The sequence below is a fragment of the Balaenoptera acutorostrata genome, chromosome 12 (genome assembly GCF_949987535.1).
Source record: "Balaenoptera acutorostrata chromosome 12, mBalAcu1.1, whole genome shotgun sequence".
In the NCBI taxonomy this organism is placed as follows: Eukaryota; Metazoa; Chordata; class Mammalia; order Artiodactyla; family Balaenopteridae; genus Balaenoptera; species Balaenoptera acutorostrata.
Genome location: NC_080075.1, coordinates 34,723,748 through 34,745,586, shown reverse-complemented (window position 1 = coordinate 34,745,586; position 21,839 = coordinate 34,723,748). Strand labels below are relative to the sequence as shown.

The following is a 21,839-nucleotide window of genomic DNA, read 5'->3' as shown; positions in this document are numbered from 1 at the left end:
GTCTCCTTCCCACCGCTTCTCTAAGTTTCTGTATAGGTTTGAGTTCTTTAAGAACAGTCAGCATTTGCCATAGTTCATGGCCATGATCCTGTGGAAGGCTTTAGCCATTTTAATAGACTTGCCGCTCAATCCCAATTCCAAAGGTAAACCCTTCCAAACCCAATTGTGCACAGCTGAAAGACTTCGTATGTCAGGAGACACATACCTTGTGCACGAATCCTGAATTGTCTTCAACCAAGTGAAAACAAAGCTTTAAAAAATATATTTCTTCTCAGCAAATTACAGCTGTCTCAAGGGCACCACTTTTCTGACCTCAAGCTCACAAATTTTGTAGAAGTTGATGCTTTGCTTAGAAGATAATTTGTAAGTTTTATAAATGTCAACAGTCAAGAATTTTTTGGTCTAGATTTATTGAGAGGAGGAAATATTTTGCAAGAGCCCCGAGCCCCATTATCTTCATTCGGTTTTCTTGCAATACCTAAATCTATTAACTATTAACTTTGGATAGAGAAGATGCCAAATACCACAACATTATGCGTAGTATGATTCCAATCATGTGAAAACTAATATGCATAGAAAACATTCTGAAATAGCATTAACAATGTTTATCACTGGAAGTTAGGATTACCAAGGATTTTCATTCTTTTTATTCTTTTTTTCAATTTTATTTATTTTTGGCTGCGTTGGGTCTTTGTTGCTGTGTGCGGGCTTTCTCTAGTTGCGGCGAGCGGGGGCTACTCTTTGTTGCGGTGCTCAGGCTTCTCACTGCAGTAGCTTCTCTTGTTGCAGAGCACGGGCTCTAGGCTCATGGGCTTCAGTAGTTGTGGCATGTGGGCTCAGTAGTTGTGGTGCACGGGCTTAGTTGCTCCGCAGCATGTGGGATCTTCCTGGACCAGGGCTCGAACCCGTGTCCCCTGCATTGGCAGGCGGATTCTTAACTACTGCGCCACCAAGGATATACGTCTCTGTATTTCTCAGACTTCTCACACTCACTGTGTATTACTTTTATAATTACTGAAAACAGCAGTAAATATGAGCAGAAAGCAGTTTATATCCTGAGAAGTCAAACTAGCTGTGCTGAAGACCAGTTCTAAAAGCTGGTGGGTCCAGAGCCACAGAGGTCAAGACTTGTGCGGGACTGGGGAATGTGTAAGCCCCCAAAAGACAATCCAGAGACCAGCAGGGCTGCTGGCTCCCATCCCTGCTCTCCTCTGGGAGTGCACTCATGGTCCCTCACCTTTTACTTCTGGGGCCATGATGTAATCTTGATCCTCATGTACACAATGTTCAAGTTAACCGACTTATCTTTTTCTAAGACTCACTCAGCTTTTTGTCCTATACTGGTATTTGTAGGTGAGGTGCTCTGACTCTGCAGCCTTCCTACCCACGTCAGCTCAGAGCCTCAACAGTAATCTAAGTCCCACTTCTGGAGTGCCCCCATTTCCATTGTAAAGCTCCACCCAGCAGAGTGGCTCAGGGGCCACCTACCACTAGGCAAACCTGGACCCATCAAAGCCTGCATGGAAGAATTTGCTAAGAAGCACTCTCTTCCTTACTCCAGCCAGGTGTCTTCCAGTGGCCCTCAAGTTGTTACTTCCTCTCCCTCCTCTGCTCATAATCTTTTAACACCTCTGAACTTTTCTGGACATTCTACCAGAATTCTTGGGGGTGGGCTGTGAACCACCCAGTACTATCTACAGAACTCTCTACAGTGGGCCAAAGAAAGGTATAAAGCCATGGTAGACATTATACCAGGATTTCTAACCTTGGCGCTATCGACATTTTGGACCAGACCATTTTTTGTTGAAGGGGAGACAGATGCCTTGTGCGTTGTAGGATACTTACCATCATCCCTGATCTCTACTCACTAGATGCCGATAGCCCTCCTCCCCCAGTTTGACAACCAAAACTGTCTCAAACATTGCCTTTTATCCCCTGAAGGACAAAACTGCCCCCATTTGAGGATCACTGCATGACATACACGCCCAGAGATCCTATTAGGATAGATGACTCTCTTCTTGTCACACCTACACCATGTAGCCCTGACACAACCCAGTAGACAAGTTCTGCAAGACCTACTCAGTTTATACACACCTTCACATCTCGTGTTTTACAGGTGCCTCAGGCAATGAGCCCAGAAGTACCCCCACTTTAGCAGTAATAGTTGACGTTTGTCAAGCGCTTATTAAGTGTTGAGCATTTAATCATATCATCCCATTAAATGAGCTGAGTATGAAGTGAGTATTATTCCATCTTATAGGTGAGAACTCCGGGTTATGGAGAGGGTTACATAGCTAGTAGGTAGCAAGCTGTGATGGGACTCCAGGGCCCAGGCTCTTAATGTACTCATGGTTTCTACTCTAATCTGCCCCAGAGAACATGAAGGGAAACTAAAAGGCTATCCTGGACACCTACACACACAGGAGCTGGGGAAATAATCATGTATAGCCCAGGGAACTTATCTGGAGCCTGTTGACCAAGCTCATCACCTGATCTCATAGCAACTAGCCAGTGAGGGCTTCCAAGGAAACCTTGCAACAACTCCAGGCTAGCGAATGGGTAGATATGTGTGGGTCGTGTCTGAGGAAAACGACGGTGGCCAACTTGGTTCCGCCATATTAAAGGCACCCCTCTGGCTTCAGCTGGGCCTGAGAGGACATTACGGCAGACGTGTACGTTCTGAGGATTTTTCCCAACTTGGCCTCACCCACCTGTGCTTCACTACCGGCTCTTCCCATTCTGTGCTGACTCTCGTTTCTCATTGCTCTGACCTCAGAACCACTGTTCAGCCTTTCCAAGTAGAAGCCACCCTCTCCACTTTCAAAATCTCTGCTTTGTCCCCTTACGTAGAGTTTAAGGTCTTCTAGCAAAAGAATCCATAGGCTTGTGATCTCAGCCATCTATGAAAACCTTCCAGCCTAGGGGAAGGTTTGTACACATAGTACATGCCTAATAAATGGTATGTACACATAGTACATGCCTAATAAATGTTAGCTTCTTTCTATTCTAAGCCATGGGATCCCACTTAGCTTTGCAGTACGACCCCCATGTTTGTGAATTTTCATTGCAGGAGTCCCAGTAGAGCAATCGACCACCTCCTTTCTGGCTAGGACCCCAGAAAGCTCAAGCCAAGTTGAATTTCATCAACTTGGGGTCCTGCTGAGTACCATTTTATTTCAGGTTTCTGCACAGTATTTTAAAAGTTGAACTTTTTAAAAAGCTGGTTACTGTTCAAGTCGGTGAAAAGGTAGAAACATTCAGTCTAACTCTAGCTTGTCTGTTCTGTCTTAATTCAGAGACACATTCCCCAACCAGCTGATAATTTGGTGCTGAACAGTTATACTTGGCTCAGGGATGCCACAAAAATCTCCTTAGACCCAGGGGAGATGGGGAGGAAGAGCAGGGTGAGCTCATTCAGTCCCTAACCTCCACTATTTTGTCACAGTAGGAATGTAAACTCTTCTTTGGAGCTTACATCAGCTTTGGGAGGGTTTCAACAAGCTCCCTTAGATAAGACTAAGGGTTATTTTTCTTGTCCTTTTGGCCAGAAATAAATATTTATATCAAGAAAGGATTGCCAAGACTTGGACAGGATTTCAGTTATTTAATCAGCCCTGTGAAAGGATCCACTGTGATTGGTGTTTGAATTAGCTAATAAATTTTAATCCTGGTTTTATCCCAAATCCATTAGACAGTTATGAACTGCAGGGAAGAATTCTGGAAATTTCTTCACCAGTCTGAAAAGAATTACATTGATCCAAGATCAAAACCTGGGAATGTACACATTTGAATGTATGGTTCTGGAACATGGGTTCATTACAGTAGGTCAGGGTCTCTCAGAAGACAGCAGAACCTTATCACAGAGCTTCTCAACCCTGGTTGCCTCTCGTGGAAGACAAACCTCCTACTGCTATCCAACCTCAACCGTGGAGAATCTTGATCATTTGCCTCCGAAGCTGCCAGACTCAGTTCCTGGTATACTTCAGGCTACATCATAAAACTAGCTGTGAGATTATGACAATATAAAATGGCTAACTAGTTTAAATTATATCTGTTAAAAAAAAAAAAACTAGCTGGGTTGACCATGGGCAAGTCATTTCAACAAAACCTGGGTTCGATTTCCAGCTCTTTTATTAGTGTGCAACACTAACTCAATTAACCAACTTCTCTGAGCCTCAGTTTCCCAAATTGTAAATCAATAATAATAATAATAATGTCAGATGAGACCATGGGTATATAGTGTTACACAAAATCAGTATAGAATAAATATAGATACATATAGATGTATGTGTAGATATAGATGTATGTGTGTGTACGTGTAGATATAATATGCCTGTGTGTATGTACATATGTACACACACACACACACATTCACTAAAACATTTCATTTTCCCAGGAATTCCTAATGAGGTCACACTCCTTCTTGGATGGGACTCAAACCCAGCCAAAACTCAGACTGGGATTTGAACTCACAATCCCTGACTTAGGAGGGGACTTGAACCCACTGTCTTTTAATTGAAACTGCTCACCTGGTGTCAGGACTTACTGAAGCTGAGGTTCTTTTGTCTCGACACAGAAAGAATTCAGTGTGACGCAAAGTGGCAGGCAAAGAGTGAGTTTATTAGCACTGGGGGCTTGTGAGAGACACAGGTGGGCAGGCAAGGGAGTGCAGCCCTGAGAACAAAGAGGGCTACATTTTTATAATCAAAGAAAAAATGGGGAGGGGAGAAGACCACCTTCTTCCTTATTTACATCATTAGTACCTCCTTACTCTATATGGTTTAACCAGAACTGTTATGGAGCTATTTAAATCATATGTATATTAGCAAAAGGGTGGTGACATATACTAAAATATGGTAATTCATCTCAGGTTTCCGTATAATGTCCCCTTTCACCTAGTTTCTTTCCCCTTTCAGCCTTTCTTGGCCACATGCAAAAATGCTACTCTTCAAAGACCATTAATTGCCTGACTTCGTGTAACAGGATTCAGACTCCATATCTATTGTCTTGTGTTTTAACTTTCAGGGTTTGTGGCTTGAGTGTGGCTGGCACTTGAATGTGCCTGGTCTTCCTTCAAGATAGTGTAGATTGTTGCTAGGTTACTGGATTCTTTTCTTGAGTGGTCAGTAGCTTACAACAGTCTCCCAGACTCCCTTAAAATTCCCTTTCTATCTTCAATCCCCTAGTGGGATTTCTAACTAGCTATTTAATTATTCTGTTCTATCCCTATCACTAATGCCTAAAAAGATGTTTGACAGAACAGTATATTCAAGCAATTAGACATTTTGAAATTTTTAATTTTCAGTTCCTCTGATTTTAAACCACACATTCATTGTCTATTTCAAAGGCTTGGATACCCGTGTAATAACGCGGAGTAACGTTTACTAAATGTTTATTGAGTGCCGAGTAACATACTTCCATGCACTTTTTCTCACTCCCCACACAACTCCGCACAATGATGTCATCATGTTTACAGCCGAGGAACTTGTCCCCAGTCACACACTAGTAGGAGGACCTGGGATATGAACCTGCATCTGGTTGACTGTGGAGTCTACCGGGCCCTGTGCCCCTTGTACTCATCCTCAGGGATGCTCAGATCCCAAGCCTGGGTGTCTGGTGTTTCGGTGTAAGGACACTCATTGATCCCCAGATCCTGATTTAAATCAAGCTCTGTTCGATTATCAGACTCTTGTAAGACAGATGCTTTGGATTCACCTATGTCGTAGGTATACACTGAATTCGGAACTACCTTTGGCAAAAGGCAAGGAAATTTAGATTTATAGATCATCTAAAAATTCCCTGAAGGTCTAGTTTCGAACTCCCGCCCCTCCCTAATTTCCTCGCAGCTCCCGGCGTCCGTTTTCCTCGCCCACCCAGTGCTAACGAGCAGTGTGATGGCCACCGGTGGACAGAGGACTAAGACCCTCCGGAGGACGATGGCGCCATAAATGTCACCACACCACTGGCTTTGGCAGAGGTGGCCATGAGGTTGGCATGGCCCCCGAGCCAAATGTGGCCCGGCCAAGGAGGAAGGCTTTGGGCCCTGCTTCCCAAGTGGACGTTCCAGGAAAGAGACAGATGGTCAAAGTTATGGAAACCAAATGGCCCTCCTTTGTTTAGAGAGAAAGAGGGGAAAAAAAGTCACTCATTTTTGTGGTAAAGTGGAACCAGGCTCCAAACCAAACAATCCCTCTCAGACCCGAAAAATGCCAGCTCCCCAGAGCAGGCCCACAGCCCGGGAGGCTGATGAACTGATGGGAGGCGGTGTCGGGCTGGTGCTACGGCCTCGGCCGCGTCTCCTCCGTCCTCCCAGCTACGGTCTCGTCTGCTTTGCTCCAGAAATAGCTGGTCTCCCGGGCAGGAAAGGAAAACGAAAGCAGGGGGGAAGTGAGAAGCGGTCCACCTGACCTAGGCTGACCAGAGCCAACCTTGGGCTCTCCCTCCCTTTCCTGTTGCGATGTTGGGAGGAGAGGATCTGCTCAGAGAGAGCCCGGGAGGGAGGCTGGGCCCCGGTGTGTGGCCGCGGTGCGCCCCCTTCAGCTCCCCCCGCAGAATGCAGTCAGGAGTCACGAGGCCTCCTGTGGCCGCGCCGTGGCCGGCCTGTGACTCTGTGGGCAGGCTCTGTGGGCAGGGATCTGCACTCCCAAGTATTACTAGAGCATTTGCAGCACCAAGAGAAAGTAAATATAGGTTGTCATCAGCCACGCCTGTCCCGAGTTTGGTTTATCCTCTAATACGAGCCTTTCCTGGAACAGGGAGGCGCTGGGTGAGAATACTGGGGAATCCAATTCTAGTCCTGGCTTTGCCTCCGACTCGCTGTGCAATCAGGGGTTACTGTGGCCCCTCTGAGCCTCCATTTTGCATCTGGAAAATGAGCCCAGGGAGCCCTGCCTTGCCTTGGTTCGTAAGGTTGTAGTGAGAGGAGATCAAGCGTGCCTCTCATCAAGAGGTGGCGGCCAGACTGCCCGGGTGCTGATTCCAAGCTCCCCTGTGTAACGCTGGGCAAGTGTCTCCACCTATGTCTGTTAAATGAAGGGAATAACATCCTTCCCTGATAGCACTGCTAGAAGGTTACACTAGATCACGTGATGTGTTTGATGTACTTAGCACCGACACACATGCCCCAGCTAGTCTCACTGTCGTTATTGCCATCATAGATGGGAAAACATCTTGAAGATAATAATGCTCGGTTCAGGCGCTGTGTGATCCGCTACTGTCCTCATAAGCTTCATAACTGTACTCAACATACCCTCACTGTTCTGGCAACTTTCCATAACCTGCCAGTGCTTGTTCTAAATATGAGGGGAACCTCCAGTAGCTTCCTGTTACATTTAGGAAAAGTCCCAAAAGCCCCACCATGACCTACAAGACCTTGGTCATCTGGTCCTGCTGCCTTTTCTAGCCTCATTTTGAGCCACTGTCTCACTGAAATTCAACAGCCTTGTCAACCTTCTGTTAGCTCCTGGAAGACCTGGGCTCCTTCCTGCTCCAGGATCTGTGCAGCTCCAGCGCTCTCCCACCGCATCTCCTCTCCACCCAGCCTCAGATCTCAGCTCACAGAGCCTTTCCTCAGGGAAATGTTTCCTGACTTCCCAGATGAGAGTAAGGCCCCTGCTTTTCCTTCTTTGTGCTCATCACAATTTATTTAAATAGTCATTTGTGTAATAACAGCATTTTTTTCTGCTTTGTTGTGCTTTCCTCATGAATTCTCTTCCTCAAGAACTCCTATTCACCCGTCAAAACCCAACGTTCATGTTATTTCCTATGCGAAGCCCTCTCTCATTTTCTCTGTTCACCTCACTCAAACAGGGTTACTCATTCTTATTAGAATTCTAAATGAAGTTTTGATGTAGTAGGTGGCATTTGCCTGGAGGGCCTAAGAGTGCCTGCATTTTGTTCTGCTAATTACCCCTTCTCCTTAGGCTACACACCCAAGGAATAACAGGAAATAAGTGCCACTTATTATTAGCTAAGTTCAATGTCTGATGTCCCCAGGGCACAAGGCTTACCCACATTCCCTAAATCCAATAGATAACTAAAACAGTGACCATTAAAAAAAAAAAAAGTGCAGTGCTTCGTTTGTCGTGTTCACTTCCAGGCCTGGCACAATGCCTGGCACATGGTAGACATTCAAGAGAATATGTTTTTTAATAAAAATGAATATGTTTAAATAAGCAACAAGGATATGTTGTACAGCACAGGGAAATATAGCCACTATTTTGTAATAACTTTAAATGGAGTATAATCTATAAAAATATTGAATCACTATGTTACACACCTGAAATTAATATAATATGGTAAATCCACTCTCCTTCAATTAAAAAAAAAGTCTTGTACTAAAGACTAAGATTTAAAAAATGCAATATTTTTACTTCTTCAAAACAAACTGAATGTGTTTAATAACTATCTCCCCTGCAATGTCATGAAGAGCAGACACTGTGTTTCTCTTCTCAAAGCCTGTGTCTCTAGCTCATAGTAGGCCTTGAATAAATATTTGTTGAGTGAATGAGTGAAGGACCTGAAATAACCTCCCTAACTTTTCCACCACTTGAAGTTCTCCCTAGACATCAGGGGAGACTGTAATTGGCCATCCTCTTCATCCTCCTTCCATGGAGACCCAGTGCTTAGAACTCAGATGTGTCCTCCAACTCCCATCCCATGTGGCTCTGGTCCTTAAATCCAGGCATGGAGGGTACGAGGCTTCCTAATCTCCACTCAAGCAAGTGTTTAGTGCCAGCCACATTCAAATGTCATTAGAGACATCAGTTTCATATCAAGTGCCAACAACAGTATGGCATCCTTCCATTACATATGGAAAGGCTTCCTTTCTGTCTTCTAGGTATTTGTATTCACAGCTTGATTAAAGGAGCCCATATTATTTATCTTCATATCACCTACAGGTCCTACCACAATCTTTTGAACAGAGCATGCACCCAGTAAATGTTGAGTCATGAAGGAATGACTACCATATGCTGAGTATAGTAACTTCTCAGCCCTGCTTCTGGCCCCAGAATCTGGGACACAGTGAAGTTTTTAAGGAGTTCAAGATTAAAACTGCTTAAGCTTTTCCCCGGACATCCATTAGGATAAGAAAAAGAACTCCCCCACCTCCAGATTCCCCCCATTCTAATCCATCTTTCACAGCTACATTTGCTAAAACTTCCAAAATCGTCACTTCAAGTTTTTCTCCAAAAACCTCCAAAGTTCTTTTCATAGCCAATAATAGGCCTAGGTCCAAATCCCTCAGTCTTAACTCGAAGAACTTGGAGCACACATTTTCCTATACTGATCTTTTCAAATCCTCCTTACGTCCTACCCTGGGGCATCCCTTTTGTTTGCTCTGTCTTTGCTGATGCCATTCCTCCCACCAGGAATGCTTCTTCCCCATCTCTCCACTGAAGCGCAGCTCATGTTTTGTATTCCCTGTGACCTCATCGTGTCACCCACCTAAAGGAAGTTACTCTGTCTTCTGAAGCCGAACCATATTTTGGCTTAGCTACTTGTTGTATCTGTCAGCAAACTTTTTTTTAATTGAGATATAATTGACGTATAACATTATATTAGTCTCAGGTGTACAACATAATGATTCAATATTTGTATAGATGGCGAAATGATCACCACAATAAATCTAGTTAACATCCATCAACACACATAGTTATAATTTTTTTCATATGATAAGAACTTTTAAGATTTACTCTTAGAAACTTCCAAATCATGCTGTACATTACATCCTCATGACTTATTTATTTTATACCTGGAAGTTTGTACCTTTTGACCATCTCACCCATTTCACGCACCCCACCCCCGGCCCCTGCCTCTGGCAGCTACCAATCTGTTCTCTGTATCTATGAGTTGTGTTTTTTTTTTCTTTTTTAGAGTCCACATATAAGTGAGATTATATGGTATTTGTCTTTCACTGTCTGACTTATTTTACTTAGCATAATACCATCAAGGTCTATCCAAGTTGTCACAAATGGCAAGATTTCCACTTTTTATGGCTAAATAGTATTCCATTCTACATATATATGCCCTATTTTCTTTACCCATTCATCTGTAGATGGACACTAAGGTTGCTTCCCTGTCTTGGCGATTGTAAACAATGCTGAGTCAGCAAACTTTTCCCATGAATATGGCTTCTCTCTCAAACTAGACTTAGACCTGAAGCTCCCCGAGTATCAGTCGAATACCTTCTCATTTCCCCTCAGGGATGCCTGGTCTATGGTAAGAACTCACCCTCTATTTGCTCACTGCTTGACTCCACTGGACATACAGGATCAGAGACTAGTGGTATTCAGGCAGAAGACCTTGAGTTCACTCTAGCAGATTTTACAGCTCAAGATGAGTTTATATTTCAAAACATTACTGCTTTTCTAGTGTCTCCCAGGACTTGGTTGATGGTCTGTAGGAAGCACTGAATATGAAATTATAAACTTGCCTCACTCCTCTTAATCCAGTGACTTCCTTTTTACAGATGAGAAGCCCTTCACTGTGGAAGATACTTATTTGCTGTGTCCAGCGCCTATCTTAAAGGAAGTTGGCATGTAAGTTTCCACCAGCAGCTAAACCCCACAGCCAGGGAGGAGAAAGGAGGTAGAGGGGACAAAAGGAGGAGAAAGAGTCTCTCTTCATTGTCATCATGGAGCCTTTCTCTAGACTCATCCACATAATGATAATGTCACCGATGCTTTGCAGTGAGCCAGACACCAGGGTAAACGTTTCACAAAGGGTCCCTCCCTTTATCCTCCCAAGAGCCCCATGAACCAGACACACACCATCCCAGTTTTACAGATGTGAAATCTGTAGCTGAGAGAATTTAAGTAGCTTGCCTGAAGGTCAGACAGCAGTAAGTGGAAGAGTATGGGTTCAAAACCAGGTCTGTCTGGCTTAATCACAGCTACATTTCTAGAAAGCTCTCATGCTTCCCAAAGCACTCTCATATCATAACCTCACCCTGTCATCGTAATTGCCCTTCTAGATGATGATATCCTTTCTTAGAGATAAAGAAACTCAGAAAGGAAGCTCAAAAAGGATAAGTGGGTCCACGACCGGTTCAAGACCCCACGTTCAGACCCCTCTGAGGCCACGTTCAGTGTTCCTTCCTCAGCGTCTCTCCAGAGCACCATGTATTCGGCCAGGCGGCCCGAGGTTCCCTGAACTAATTTATGGAGAAAATCTTGCGATGGGGCAGTTATAGTAAATGCTGGTGAGATGAGATCAAAATATTCAAGAGGAGGGAGAGAATTAACACCCTGAGCAAGAAAAGAAATATGCGGGGAAACAGAGAGGCAATGTTTGTTAAAGAACACAAACTAGCCTCTCTGTAAACACATCTATAATAGGCTGAAGATAGAATGGAGGTTTTAAGGAAAAATGCTAAACTTGCTCATCTGAATTCTGCTTTCAATCATTTGTTCAAATTACAAAGCTTCCAACCCTGGTTGCCTAACGTCAGCCTGTGATACCACGGATTCCACAAACTAGCCCCATGTCCATGCTGCAGAATGCAAGCTTGTGCTTCAGTGAGCATCTTATAGATGGGAGGAAATAGAAGGCAAATTCGTTCATTTACTGCTGTACCTCTGTGAGTTGGCTGGGTAGCAACAAAACCACGGCCATCAGAATCTGATCACTGAGAGTCCAGATAACAATCAAGTTTCTAGCTTGACCAGTTTATCCCCCACTGATTTGAACCATTTTTTAAGACTACTTCTTCGTACTGTAATGTGACAAGTAAATTAAATGGGAGCAGGCTCTGCCCATTCAATGCAATTCTCCACAATGTAAGAAGGGCTGGATACGCTGCTTTGATACACCAGCCAGGTGTATCCCGACATCTCTCTAGAATGTTAGAGGTGGATGGGCCCTGGAGACCATCCTCCACATTTTACAAATGAGACAGCTCAGGCCCCCAGAGGAAGAGACTACAGTCCCAAGGGTAGTTCAGAGCAGAGTCCTCGAGGGACCTGTGTGTCCGGCTCTCGGCCCCTTGCTCCTTGCCCACATGCTGAGTATCCTTGGTTCTCGTGTCATTGCAGGAAAGCCGCACTTCAGGTCAGCATGAACGACGGCCTCTCCTTCATCTCCAGTTCTGTCATCATCACCACCACACACTGTGTAAGTCATCACCTTTCCCTTTATTGAGAACTTCATTGGCATTACCATCTCCCTGGCAAGTTTTTTTTTTACCAGTTCTGCCTTCTGTTCACTGAGCTTTGACTCTGGCACTGCTAGGCCAGCCGTGGGCTGCCTCGGGGGCTGTACACGTATCAGGAGTGTATCAGGAATGCCTGTGCTTCCCCGGGTTCCCCATTTCTGTTACTGAGGGTGAGACCTGGACACACTTTCACAACCAGATGGCAAGGTGGGACCAGGGTCTGTGCAGTATTGAGCGGGGATGCCTGGATGGACTGGGTCTGGGAGAAAATTCATAGAAAAAAATTGGACGGTATATATAGGAAACACATCTTAGGGAGTTTTTCCTCCAAAAGGAAGCAGGAAAATGGGGCAATAACTGAAGGGAGAAGTGGAGTATAAAGAGAGGCTTTTATTTAGAATGGAAGAAATTGCAGCTTGTTGATATGATTGTGGAAATAATCCAGGAGAAAATGGAAAATTCATGAAATAGGAAAGAAACAGGGAGGGGCCCTATGACATAGAGGTTGTGAGGCAGAGTGTGGACTGTATCCTCTTCCAGCTCCTCAGAGGCCCCGTCTCTGGATCCTTCGTGGCACGTAGCATTCATCTCTGACTACACATAAGATCACCTGGAGAGCTTTTAAAAAATATGGTTGCCCTGACCTCATGCCAGACCAGTTGAAACAAAGTCTCTGGAGTGGGCCCCAGCTTTGGTGAATTCATGGCCCCCTTGGGAGGGTCTTTTGTGCAGCTATGGCTGGGAACCCTTCAGCCCGTGTAGTGGCTCCCACAGTCAGTGATTTGGAGCCCAGCCCATCAGAGGGCAGTCGGGGCTTGGTTAGCTCATATACAGATCTCAACCCCTAATATGAACATTTCTGAAAGAATCTTTCTCTGAATATTCAGTTTCTATAACCAAATGCACTTTTCCCATGAGCTCACTCTAGAGACAAATGTGTTTTGGCCTGATGGTCAGCTTAGGCAGATCCCTTGGTCACTTCCTGGCTGGCCTTTGGAGGGCATGTCGTTAGAACCCCTCAGTGACTGGGGTTTGTGTCCTTAACACCATCCAGGTGGATGAGAGAGAACAGGCAGGCCCTGGAGCCAGACAAGGGAAAAATGAGTTGTCTCACAAAGGAGCAGGAGGCCAGGCCTCACAATGGACAGCACACCTTCCCAGCTCCCCTGCCTTCCCCTACACACACACACACACACACACACACACACACACTTTCCATCCTATGTTAGGAACCAACCAGTTTTCTTGAAAGCAGGGTAAGCCAGTGCAATGGGTACAGACAATGGAAAAGTTTTACTGGACCAACGTAAGAGACTAGGGTTGTCACAGAGACATGTCACCACTGAGAAATGTCTGTGTCTCAGGCATGCCTCAGTGGAATGTCAAATCTGGAGACCAAATATGAAAACTGGATTCAAGACCAGTGAAATTTCTCCAAGCATGCCCTGCCTGATTCTTTTCGAAATTGACCCTTTTGGAAACTGCCAACCTGCAGGAAATGATTAAAATACCCCAAATCTAATAACTCCATTCCAGATTCCTCCCTGCTTTTGAATGATCCAACAGTTTGGGCCTGTATTTCTCATTATATCTGACCAGACCAGAGAAACAGCTATGCCCCGAGGCCGCGAGGGCAGGGAGGTGGGAAGGGGAAATATCTTGGGGCCAAGACTGTGGTGTGACCGAAGCAGGACTACAAATTTAAGTTCTGGACCTCTAAGCCAAGAAGAAAGGGTGTCCTCACTAATGTACCCCAAAAGGAAAAGAACTCCTGGTAAAGTCCCTCTTGTGTCTTCCCAGCTCACTCCAACCTGCACTTACGTCTCCCATCTCCTTCATCTGAGTGCAAGTCACTAAGTGTTCTGTTCGACTGACCCTTGACTGGCACCACCTCATAACGTCTTCTGCGTTATTGCCCTGTCGCTTGAGAATGCTGCGTGTCTACGACAAAATTATAAGCACCCTAAGATTTGAGATCCAGGTCCATTCACTCATTTATTCAACAAGTATTCACTGATTACACACAATGTGCCGGATAGGCACTGCCCTGGGTGCTCGGGATACATCAGGACACAACAGACAAAAATCTCTTATCTCGCAGGGATGCGGGGAGAGAAGGCAGACAGTGAACAATGGACGTAACAAATGAATCGCACACTATGTTAAGAAATAATATAGGCTGTAGGAAAAATAGAGCAGAGTAAGAGGTACTGCTTGAGTGAGTGAGTTCAAATTTTAAATAGAGATACATTGAGAAGGTGGCATTTGAATAGAGACTTTGAAGTTAACTGTGAGTCACCTGGGGAAAGAACACGCCAAACGCTGAGCCCCAGTGCTCAGAGCACACAAACCAGGGTCGCCTGGTGTGTACAAGGAAGAAAGTGGTCGGTCACTGGAAGAGAGCGAGTGAGGCAAGCAGTAGGCGGTGAGGTTATGGGGATGGAGAGTGGAGGGTCTTGTGAGAACTTCAGCTTTTGCAGAGGCACAACGCAATCTGACTTACACTTGAAAGATCACTCGGCTGCTGGAACAGCCCATGGAAAGACAAGGATGGAAGGACCATGACTAGTTGGGAGGGTTATGGCAATATTTCAGGCAAAAGTGATGATGGTGGCTTGACTCAGAAGGGAGCAGTGGCAATGAGAGAAGAGGTCAGAGTCAGATGTGTCTTAAAGGCAAAGCTAACCTATTTCCCAAGTATTAGACATAGGGCTTGAGAGGAGAGGAATCAAGAATGGCCCCAAGGTGCAGCCACTATGGAAAATAGTATGGAGATGCTGTAAAGAACTAAAAATAGAGTCGCCATATGATCCAGCAATCCCACTCCTGGGTATATACCTGGAGAAAACCATACTTCGAAAAGATATATGCAACCCAATGTTCATAGCAGAACTATTTACAATAGTCAAGACATGGAAGCAACCTAAACCTAAATGTCCATCGAGAGATGAATGGATAAAGAAGATGTGAGATATATATATATATATATATATATATATATATATATATACACAATGCAATATTACTCATCTGTAAAAAGAACGAAGTAATACCATTTGCAGCAACATGGACAGACCTAGAGATTATCATACTAAGTGAAGGAAGTCAGAAAGAAAAAGACAAATACCATATGATATCACTTATATGTGGAATCTAAAATATGGTACAAATGAATTTACTTACAAAACAGAAACAGACTCACAGACATAGAAAACAAATTTATGGTTACCAAAGGGGAAAGGGGGTGGGAGGGGTAAATTAGGAGTTTGGGATTAGCAGGTACAAACTACTGTATATAAAATAGATAAATAACAAGGTCCTACTGTATAGCATAGGGAACTAAATTCAATATCCTATAATAAATCATAATGGAAAAGCATATGAAAAAGAAGATATATATATATATATATATATATATATATATATATATATATATGATACTGAATCACTGTGCTGTACACCAGAAACTAATACAACATTGTAAATCAACTATACTTTAATAAAAAATTTAAAAAAAATAATGACCCCAAGGGCTTTGGCCTAAGTAATTGAAAGGATGGAGTTGCCCTCAGTTGACAGGAAGAAGACTGAAAGGGGAGAAGATTTGAGGCAGAGGGGGAATTGGAAGATCAGTTTTGCTGTCGACCAGTTATGCGAACTTGACCGAGTTATTTAGCTCCTAGGTGCCTCAATTTCCTAATCTGTAAAGTTAGAAAAATAATAATTTACATCTCTTAACAGTATTGTGAGTATTAAATGAAATGATTATGTAAAGTGCTTGGCGGAAGGCCTGGCCAGTAGTAAGTGCTCAATAAATGTTAATTGGTATTATAGTGGAAGCTTAGTCAAAATTACTGACCTAATTGGAGATTCTTCCCAGAGAGTCGGCTCCCGCCTTCAGAGTCCCTTATAACAAAAGGACTTTTCTGACACAAGATATATTCCTATGAGTACGTGTTTGTCACTCGACCAAGCCCAGGTGATTGAAAGGGGGCAGACAAGCCAAAATCATCCAGAGAAGAGGACCTATATTCAAATATTCAATCCCAGTCCCCAACAGGTCCTACACAGAAGCTCAAATTAAAAAGACTAAAGCCACCACTGGGCAAAATAGAGATGCAGGTGGGGTGTGTGGTAATCCAGAATATGAAGTAAGGTCTTGGACTTGCCTTTGTTTCTTGGGCAGCTGGTTTGGAGGACAAGGTTTTTAGATCAAAAACTATCCCCTGGGCCTGAGTAAAGGGTTAGACTTGTCAGTACCAGTCTCAGCCTGCCCAGTCCATCACCTGGAACCAAAAATAATTTTAAAATATGTAGTTAAGCCTCTTTTTTTCTTGCTTTATTTGGTGCCCATTTGGACAACCATGTCACAAGTTTTCAAGACCTGCAATGAATAACTGTTGCCTCTGCCAGGAGCAGAAATTCCATGAAGTTTTACAGGAAAGAGATTTTTCCATCCAAGAGCTAAAAGATTCCTATACTAATGGTAAACTTTGTTGAGCTCCATGACTATAGAAAATGGTCAAACATCCAAAGCCCTCTCTTCCCGGCATATTAAACACATCCCACCTCTAGAGTCTTCACTGGCCTCCTTTTTCTTCTCCAACTCTGGCAGTAGGTTGAGAAAGTCACTAATATGGTGCTGCTCTAAGGGAAATAGAAAAAAGAAGTTTGTCCTTTTGAGAACAAAGCAAGTAAATGTAGGACCTTAAGGAACTTTTCATGAAAGGTTGTCTTCTTCTGGATAAGTACCTTAAAATTCTATAATTTCCCACCCAAGGTGTACAAAAATCAGAGAATCATTCAACAAGTATTTCTCAAACCCCTCCTGTGTCTCCAGTGTTCCATTTACATTTTACAAGTCGCCGTCCCTAAGGAGCTTAAAATCCAGCTTGGGAAATAAGTCCAACAAGCACATGAAAGAGTATGTAGCAAAGACCAAGATTGCGGAAGCCAGGTGTATAAATGCTATAGGATTTCAGAGAGGAGAAGGGGTGAATCCAGGAAGAGTCACAAGGGCTTCGTGGAGGCGATAAAACCCAACTGGTGATTTGAAAAAATGATAACAGGTAAGAAGTGGGAAGGGGCCCTCCCCTAAAGAGAAACCAACCTGAGCAAGGTCTAGATATGGCTATGACCCTAGTTTGTTCATGGTCCTTCCCAGGAACCATGATTGTTTTCTTACTTTCCTCTCATTTTGTATCAATTTCTGGTGCCTTCTAATTGAGGGCCATTTCTCAGGTTGGCAACTACTCTCCTAGGATGTACACTCCACACCCTTGATCACCTGGTGTGTAGCAGTGAGGCCCAGCTGATGCTCCTCCCTATTAACTGTGATATGATTCGATTTGTGTTGGTTTCCAGGCTGGAGAATCACAATCTTTAAAGAAAGAAAAGAGACCTGAAGTTAGACGTTGAATCTAAAATCAACACTAACTCAGTGGAGAGTCTCTCTTTCCTCCTGATTTATATGCATACCAGCCTGACTACAAACAGTAACAAGGTTGAGAAAATTTGAGAGGACCCATGGCAAGTCCTATTCAGAGAAATTCTTTTTGAATGAAAATAAAAATGCAACAAACTCAGTCCTAAGGCATCAAAACAAGAACAACTGCTCTGTGATTGCAGTATAATGGAAGAAGTAAGAATATAGGATGTTGAGTCAAAAATCCTAATTTCAAATCCTAGCCCTTCCACTTTCTTGAATGATCTCGGGCAAGTTAACCTGAGCCTGTCTCAGAGTCTGTCCTGCACGGCTGTTGTAAAGATTAAAAAGGGCCTTGAGGTACATGGTAGCCTGTCAAAGAATGACAACTGTGTATTAGTTTACTGACGTTCTCTTTCCTTGCCAAGTAAAAATCTAATGGACTGTCTCACTAAAAGGTTTGCTGTTCATTATAAACAGGCTATTTTTCCCTGATTAAGAAGTATGCTTCCTTCTGAGTCCATGATAAGCCTGTATTTTATAAATAGGCTGGGAAAAACTTTGAAGAGTTGCCTGCATGATAGTGAGGGAAAACAACACCAGTAAATTAGATGTGGTGATAAGTCAAACTGGGTTAGGCTGCAGTTTCTTCACTATTTTTTTTGTATAGTTGATTTATAATATTGTGTTAGTTCAAGCGTACAGCAAAGTGATGCACTTTTAGATATATATATTCTTTTTCAGATTCTTTTCCATTATAGGTTATTACAAGATATTGAATATAGTTCCCTGTGCTCTACAGTAAGTCCTTGTTGCTATACAGTAAATCCTTGTCTATTTTATAAACAGAGGTATCTGTTAATCCTCACAATTTTTGAAAAAAAAAAAAAACTTTTCTCAGTAAATGGATCTAGGAGTAACATAAGGAGAATATTTAGACTATTTAGAAGAATGAATCAAAACAAGTACTTACTAAAGTTAATGCATTATTACCACATAGAAAATTTCTATTATTATTTAAAATATTCTATCACGGCCAGCATGTTTGGACTTATTTTGTCAAAGGAGGTACCTTTTCATGCAGATGAGATCTGCAACCTCAGAAAGGATTTTTCTGACAGACTGGATCCTCCAGTGTCCCCTGAAATAGCCATGACTCACTGGGGTTTTGGAGTATGGTTTGACTTCTGTGAGGATTAACATGGTACCAACTTGTTTCCAATGGCGTTTTAAGCCACTTTATCCTTCAGATTTCATGAATTGAGACTGTTCTTTTCCCAAACTAGTGGCATTTTTCTGTTGAGAAAGAGAGAGAAAACACCTGTGTGTGTGTGTATGTGTGTGTATGTGTGTGTATGTGTGTGTGCATGTGTGTATGTGTGTGTATGTGTGTATGTGTGTGTGTGTATGTGTATGTGTGTGTGTATGTGTGGGGGGGGGAGAGAGGGAGAGAGGGCGCTATCTCCACAATGCACAGGACGCCCCCCTCCACCCCCGCCACTACAAAGAACTATCCAATATGTCAATAGTGCCAAGGCTGAGAAACCCTACAGAATCAGAATTTCATAGGGAAGAGCCCACAATTCTGCATTTTAGTAAACTTGCCAGGTAAATCTTAAACACACAAGACTCTTATCATTATACTTACCTGGCATTAATTGTCCTCCAAAGTCTAAAACATAAAGTCATTAAAACCTATTTAAGAAAAATCATTCACTCTCTAATCCCATTCATTTAAGAATCCCAAGATTTTAAAGTCAGAACCCTCTCTTTTATGTTTCTTCTTTTGGACCCTATCTTCTGGTATAAAAATAGGAATTTGCCTGAAAGAATGATTTTAGCCAAAAATGACCAGTCTGGGGACCACTTTGTGTTGCCAAAGACTGCAAAACTTTCTCTCCAAATGCCCCTCTCCCATATTCCAGGTTGTCTCTGGGTTTCCTCCTCTCAAACTAAGGCCTGCCGGACCAGACTTGCTCCTCTTTGTTTCAGGAAGACAGAGCCCAGCTAACATCAGTATTGTCTGTAACACGTCATGCCTCCCAGTGTCTCGCGAGAAAGTGGGCCTCCAGCTGCCACACAGAGATAGGTTATACATTTGGAAACAACTGGAGACTTAGAGAAAAGAAAGCACAGATGTTGGAAAGAGCCATTGTCTCACAGAAAACAAATTTATGGTTACCAAAGGGGAAAGAGAGGTGGGGGAGGGACAAATTAGGAGGTTGGGATTAACATGTACACATTACTGTATATAAAATAGATAACCAACAAGGACCTACTGTAGCACAGGGAACTAAACTCAAGATGTTGTAATGACCTATAAGGGAAAAGACTCTGAAAAGGAATGTATATATATACATATATATATATATAACTGAATCACTGTGCTGTACACCTAAAACTTCCACAAAATTGTAAGTCAACTATACTTCAATTTAAAATTATTTTAATTAAAAAAATTAAAATATTTTTTTTAATTTAAAAAGTTTTTAAAAATAAAAAAAAGAGCCATTCTCTCTCATGCACAGTGTAGCCCATACACTCCTAGAGGAAAAACAGACTGTCTCATTCACTATTGCAACCCAGCACCTGGCATAATGCCTGCACATAGTCATTACTCAGTAGATAGCTGGTGATTGAATGAGTGAATGAATGGACTCAATCAAGGGTCACACTGAGCCCATGATTGTACCTGCTGGTAGGAGAGGAAGGGAGCTAGAATGAGGTAGGATTAGAATAGGGGGGCCTCCCTGGTGGCGCAGTGGTTGAGAGTCTGCCTGCCAATGCAGGGGACACGGGTTCGAGCCCTGGTCTGGGAGGATCCCACATGCCACGGAGCGACTAGGCCCGTGAGCCACAGTTGCTGAGCCTGCGCGTCTGGAGCCTGCGCTCCGCAACAAGAGAGGCCGCGATAGTGAGAGGCCCGCGCACCGCGATGAAGAGTGGCCCCCGCTTGCCACAACTAGAGAAAGCCCTCGCACAGAAACGAAGACCCAATACAGCCATAAATAAATAAATAAAATTAAAAAAAAAAAAAAAAAAAAAAAAGAATAGGGGCACCCAGCTGGTTGGAGGGTAGGCCTCCAAAGAGGATGACCACCAATCCAATATGCATATCCAAGGAGCATGGGGAGCTTGAGCATGAATTAAGAGGACCAAATCTGCCAGATGAGAGACCACAACCAGTGAACCAGGCAGGGCAAAAGTCATAGGCCTCTTTAGAGCAGCGCTAACTCCACAAGAGCAGACCTGGAGAAGGGGGTCTAGAAATAGCCCACTCAACTGGATCAAGATTCAGGACAGGCGCTGGCCCCTGAGAGTCTACAGCACAAGGCTGGAAGGCAAGCAGAACCATAGAGACTGATATGGAATCTAAGTAACTACATTTGCTAAAAGTCCAAGGAACACAAAGATATAATACATGAGAAACAGACAAGTACTCCAAGGATTTGCAATTTAACGTGATAAGTTCTTTAATCGAGAAACGAACAACGCCTAGTGATACCAGGAAGCGGAGTGTCTGGGGAATCAAAGAAGGATTCACAAGAGAGATAATAACTGAACTGGGCCAGGAAGAAAGAGTAGGGATTTACTCAGGGTATGGTCTGGGTATGGTCTGGGTAAAGGCGTGTTTGGGGCCAGTGGGGCTGTGATTGATTGGGGTCGGGTATTAGGAGAGAAAGTAGAGACAAAACAATTGGGACCAGTTGGAAAGCCTTCCTTAGCTGCTATATTTTGGAGTTGCTTTAATATTTAATTTAAGTATAATACAGGATGCAGTTCTGATGTTGAATTCCAGTATCTCCTCATTCAGGAAATAAACATCTTTCATCTTCAAAAAAAGAACATAGATAACTAGAGAAAAGCTGTGACATGGGGAACAGTGGCATGCCCTGAGTTCACCCTGGAATACCAGAAACTTAGGCTATGGTAGCTCAAATAATCTGGATGCCGCCAGCCAAGGCTGAGGTTGCACAGACAGCCTTGATCATGGCTAGCTCAGAAGGGAATGTGCTAGAGCCCACAGATGAATGCTACAGTGGCTGTAGCTAAGAGGCTTCACACAGAGGGCAGGGACCACCTCCCAACACTGTCTACAGAGTTCTGTTCTAGGCGACTTCCTAGAGGTCCATTTTGTAAGGCAGTTCAATTCTGTTACTAATTGCTTTGAAGTAACTTAGGAAAATGCAAATCCAGCCTAGGTTTATAGTCATATAAGTATCTAGGTAAACAGACAGTTGGCATGACTGCCCTTGCCAA

At 43.4% G+C, this 21,839-nt stretch overlaps 1 protein-coding gene across 2 annotated transcripts in view; it reads left to right on the top strand.

The window, feature by feature from the left end:
• Positions 1-21,839, top strand: part of ANTXR1 (ANTXR cell adhesion molecule 1) — a 245,064-nt gene that overhangs the window by 104,205 nt on the left and 119,020 nt on the right. The window contains exons 11-13 of one of the 2 annotated variants that reach the window (XM_057558001.1): positions 10,472-10,541; positions 12,036-12,114; positions 13,955-15,078. In XM_057558001.1, coding sequence (XP_057413984.1) covers positions 10,472-10,541; positions 12,036-12,114; positions 13,955-14,011 — 206 coding nt within the window. In that variant the 3' untranslated portion in view covers positions 14,012-15,078. Of the gene's footprint in view, positions 1-10,471; positions 10,542-12,035; positions 12,115-13,954; positions 15,079-21,839 lie in introns of those variants that run through there. The other variant, XM_057558000.1, reaches the window with a different exon arrangement.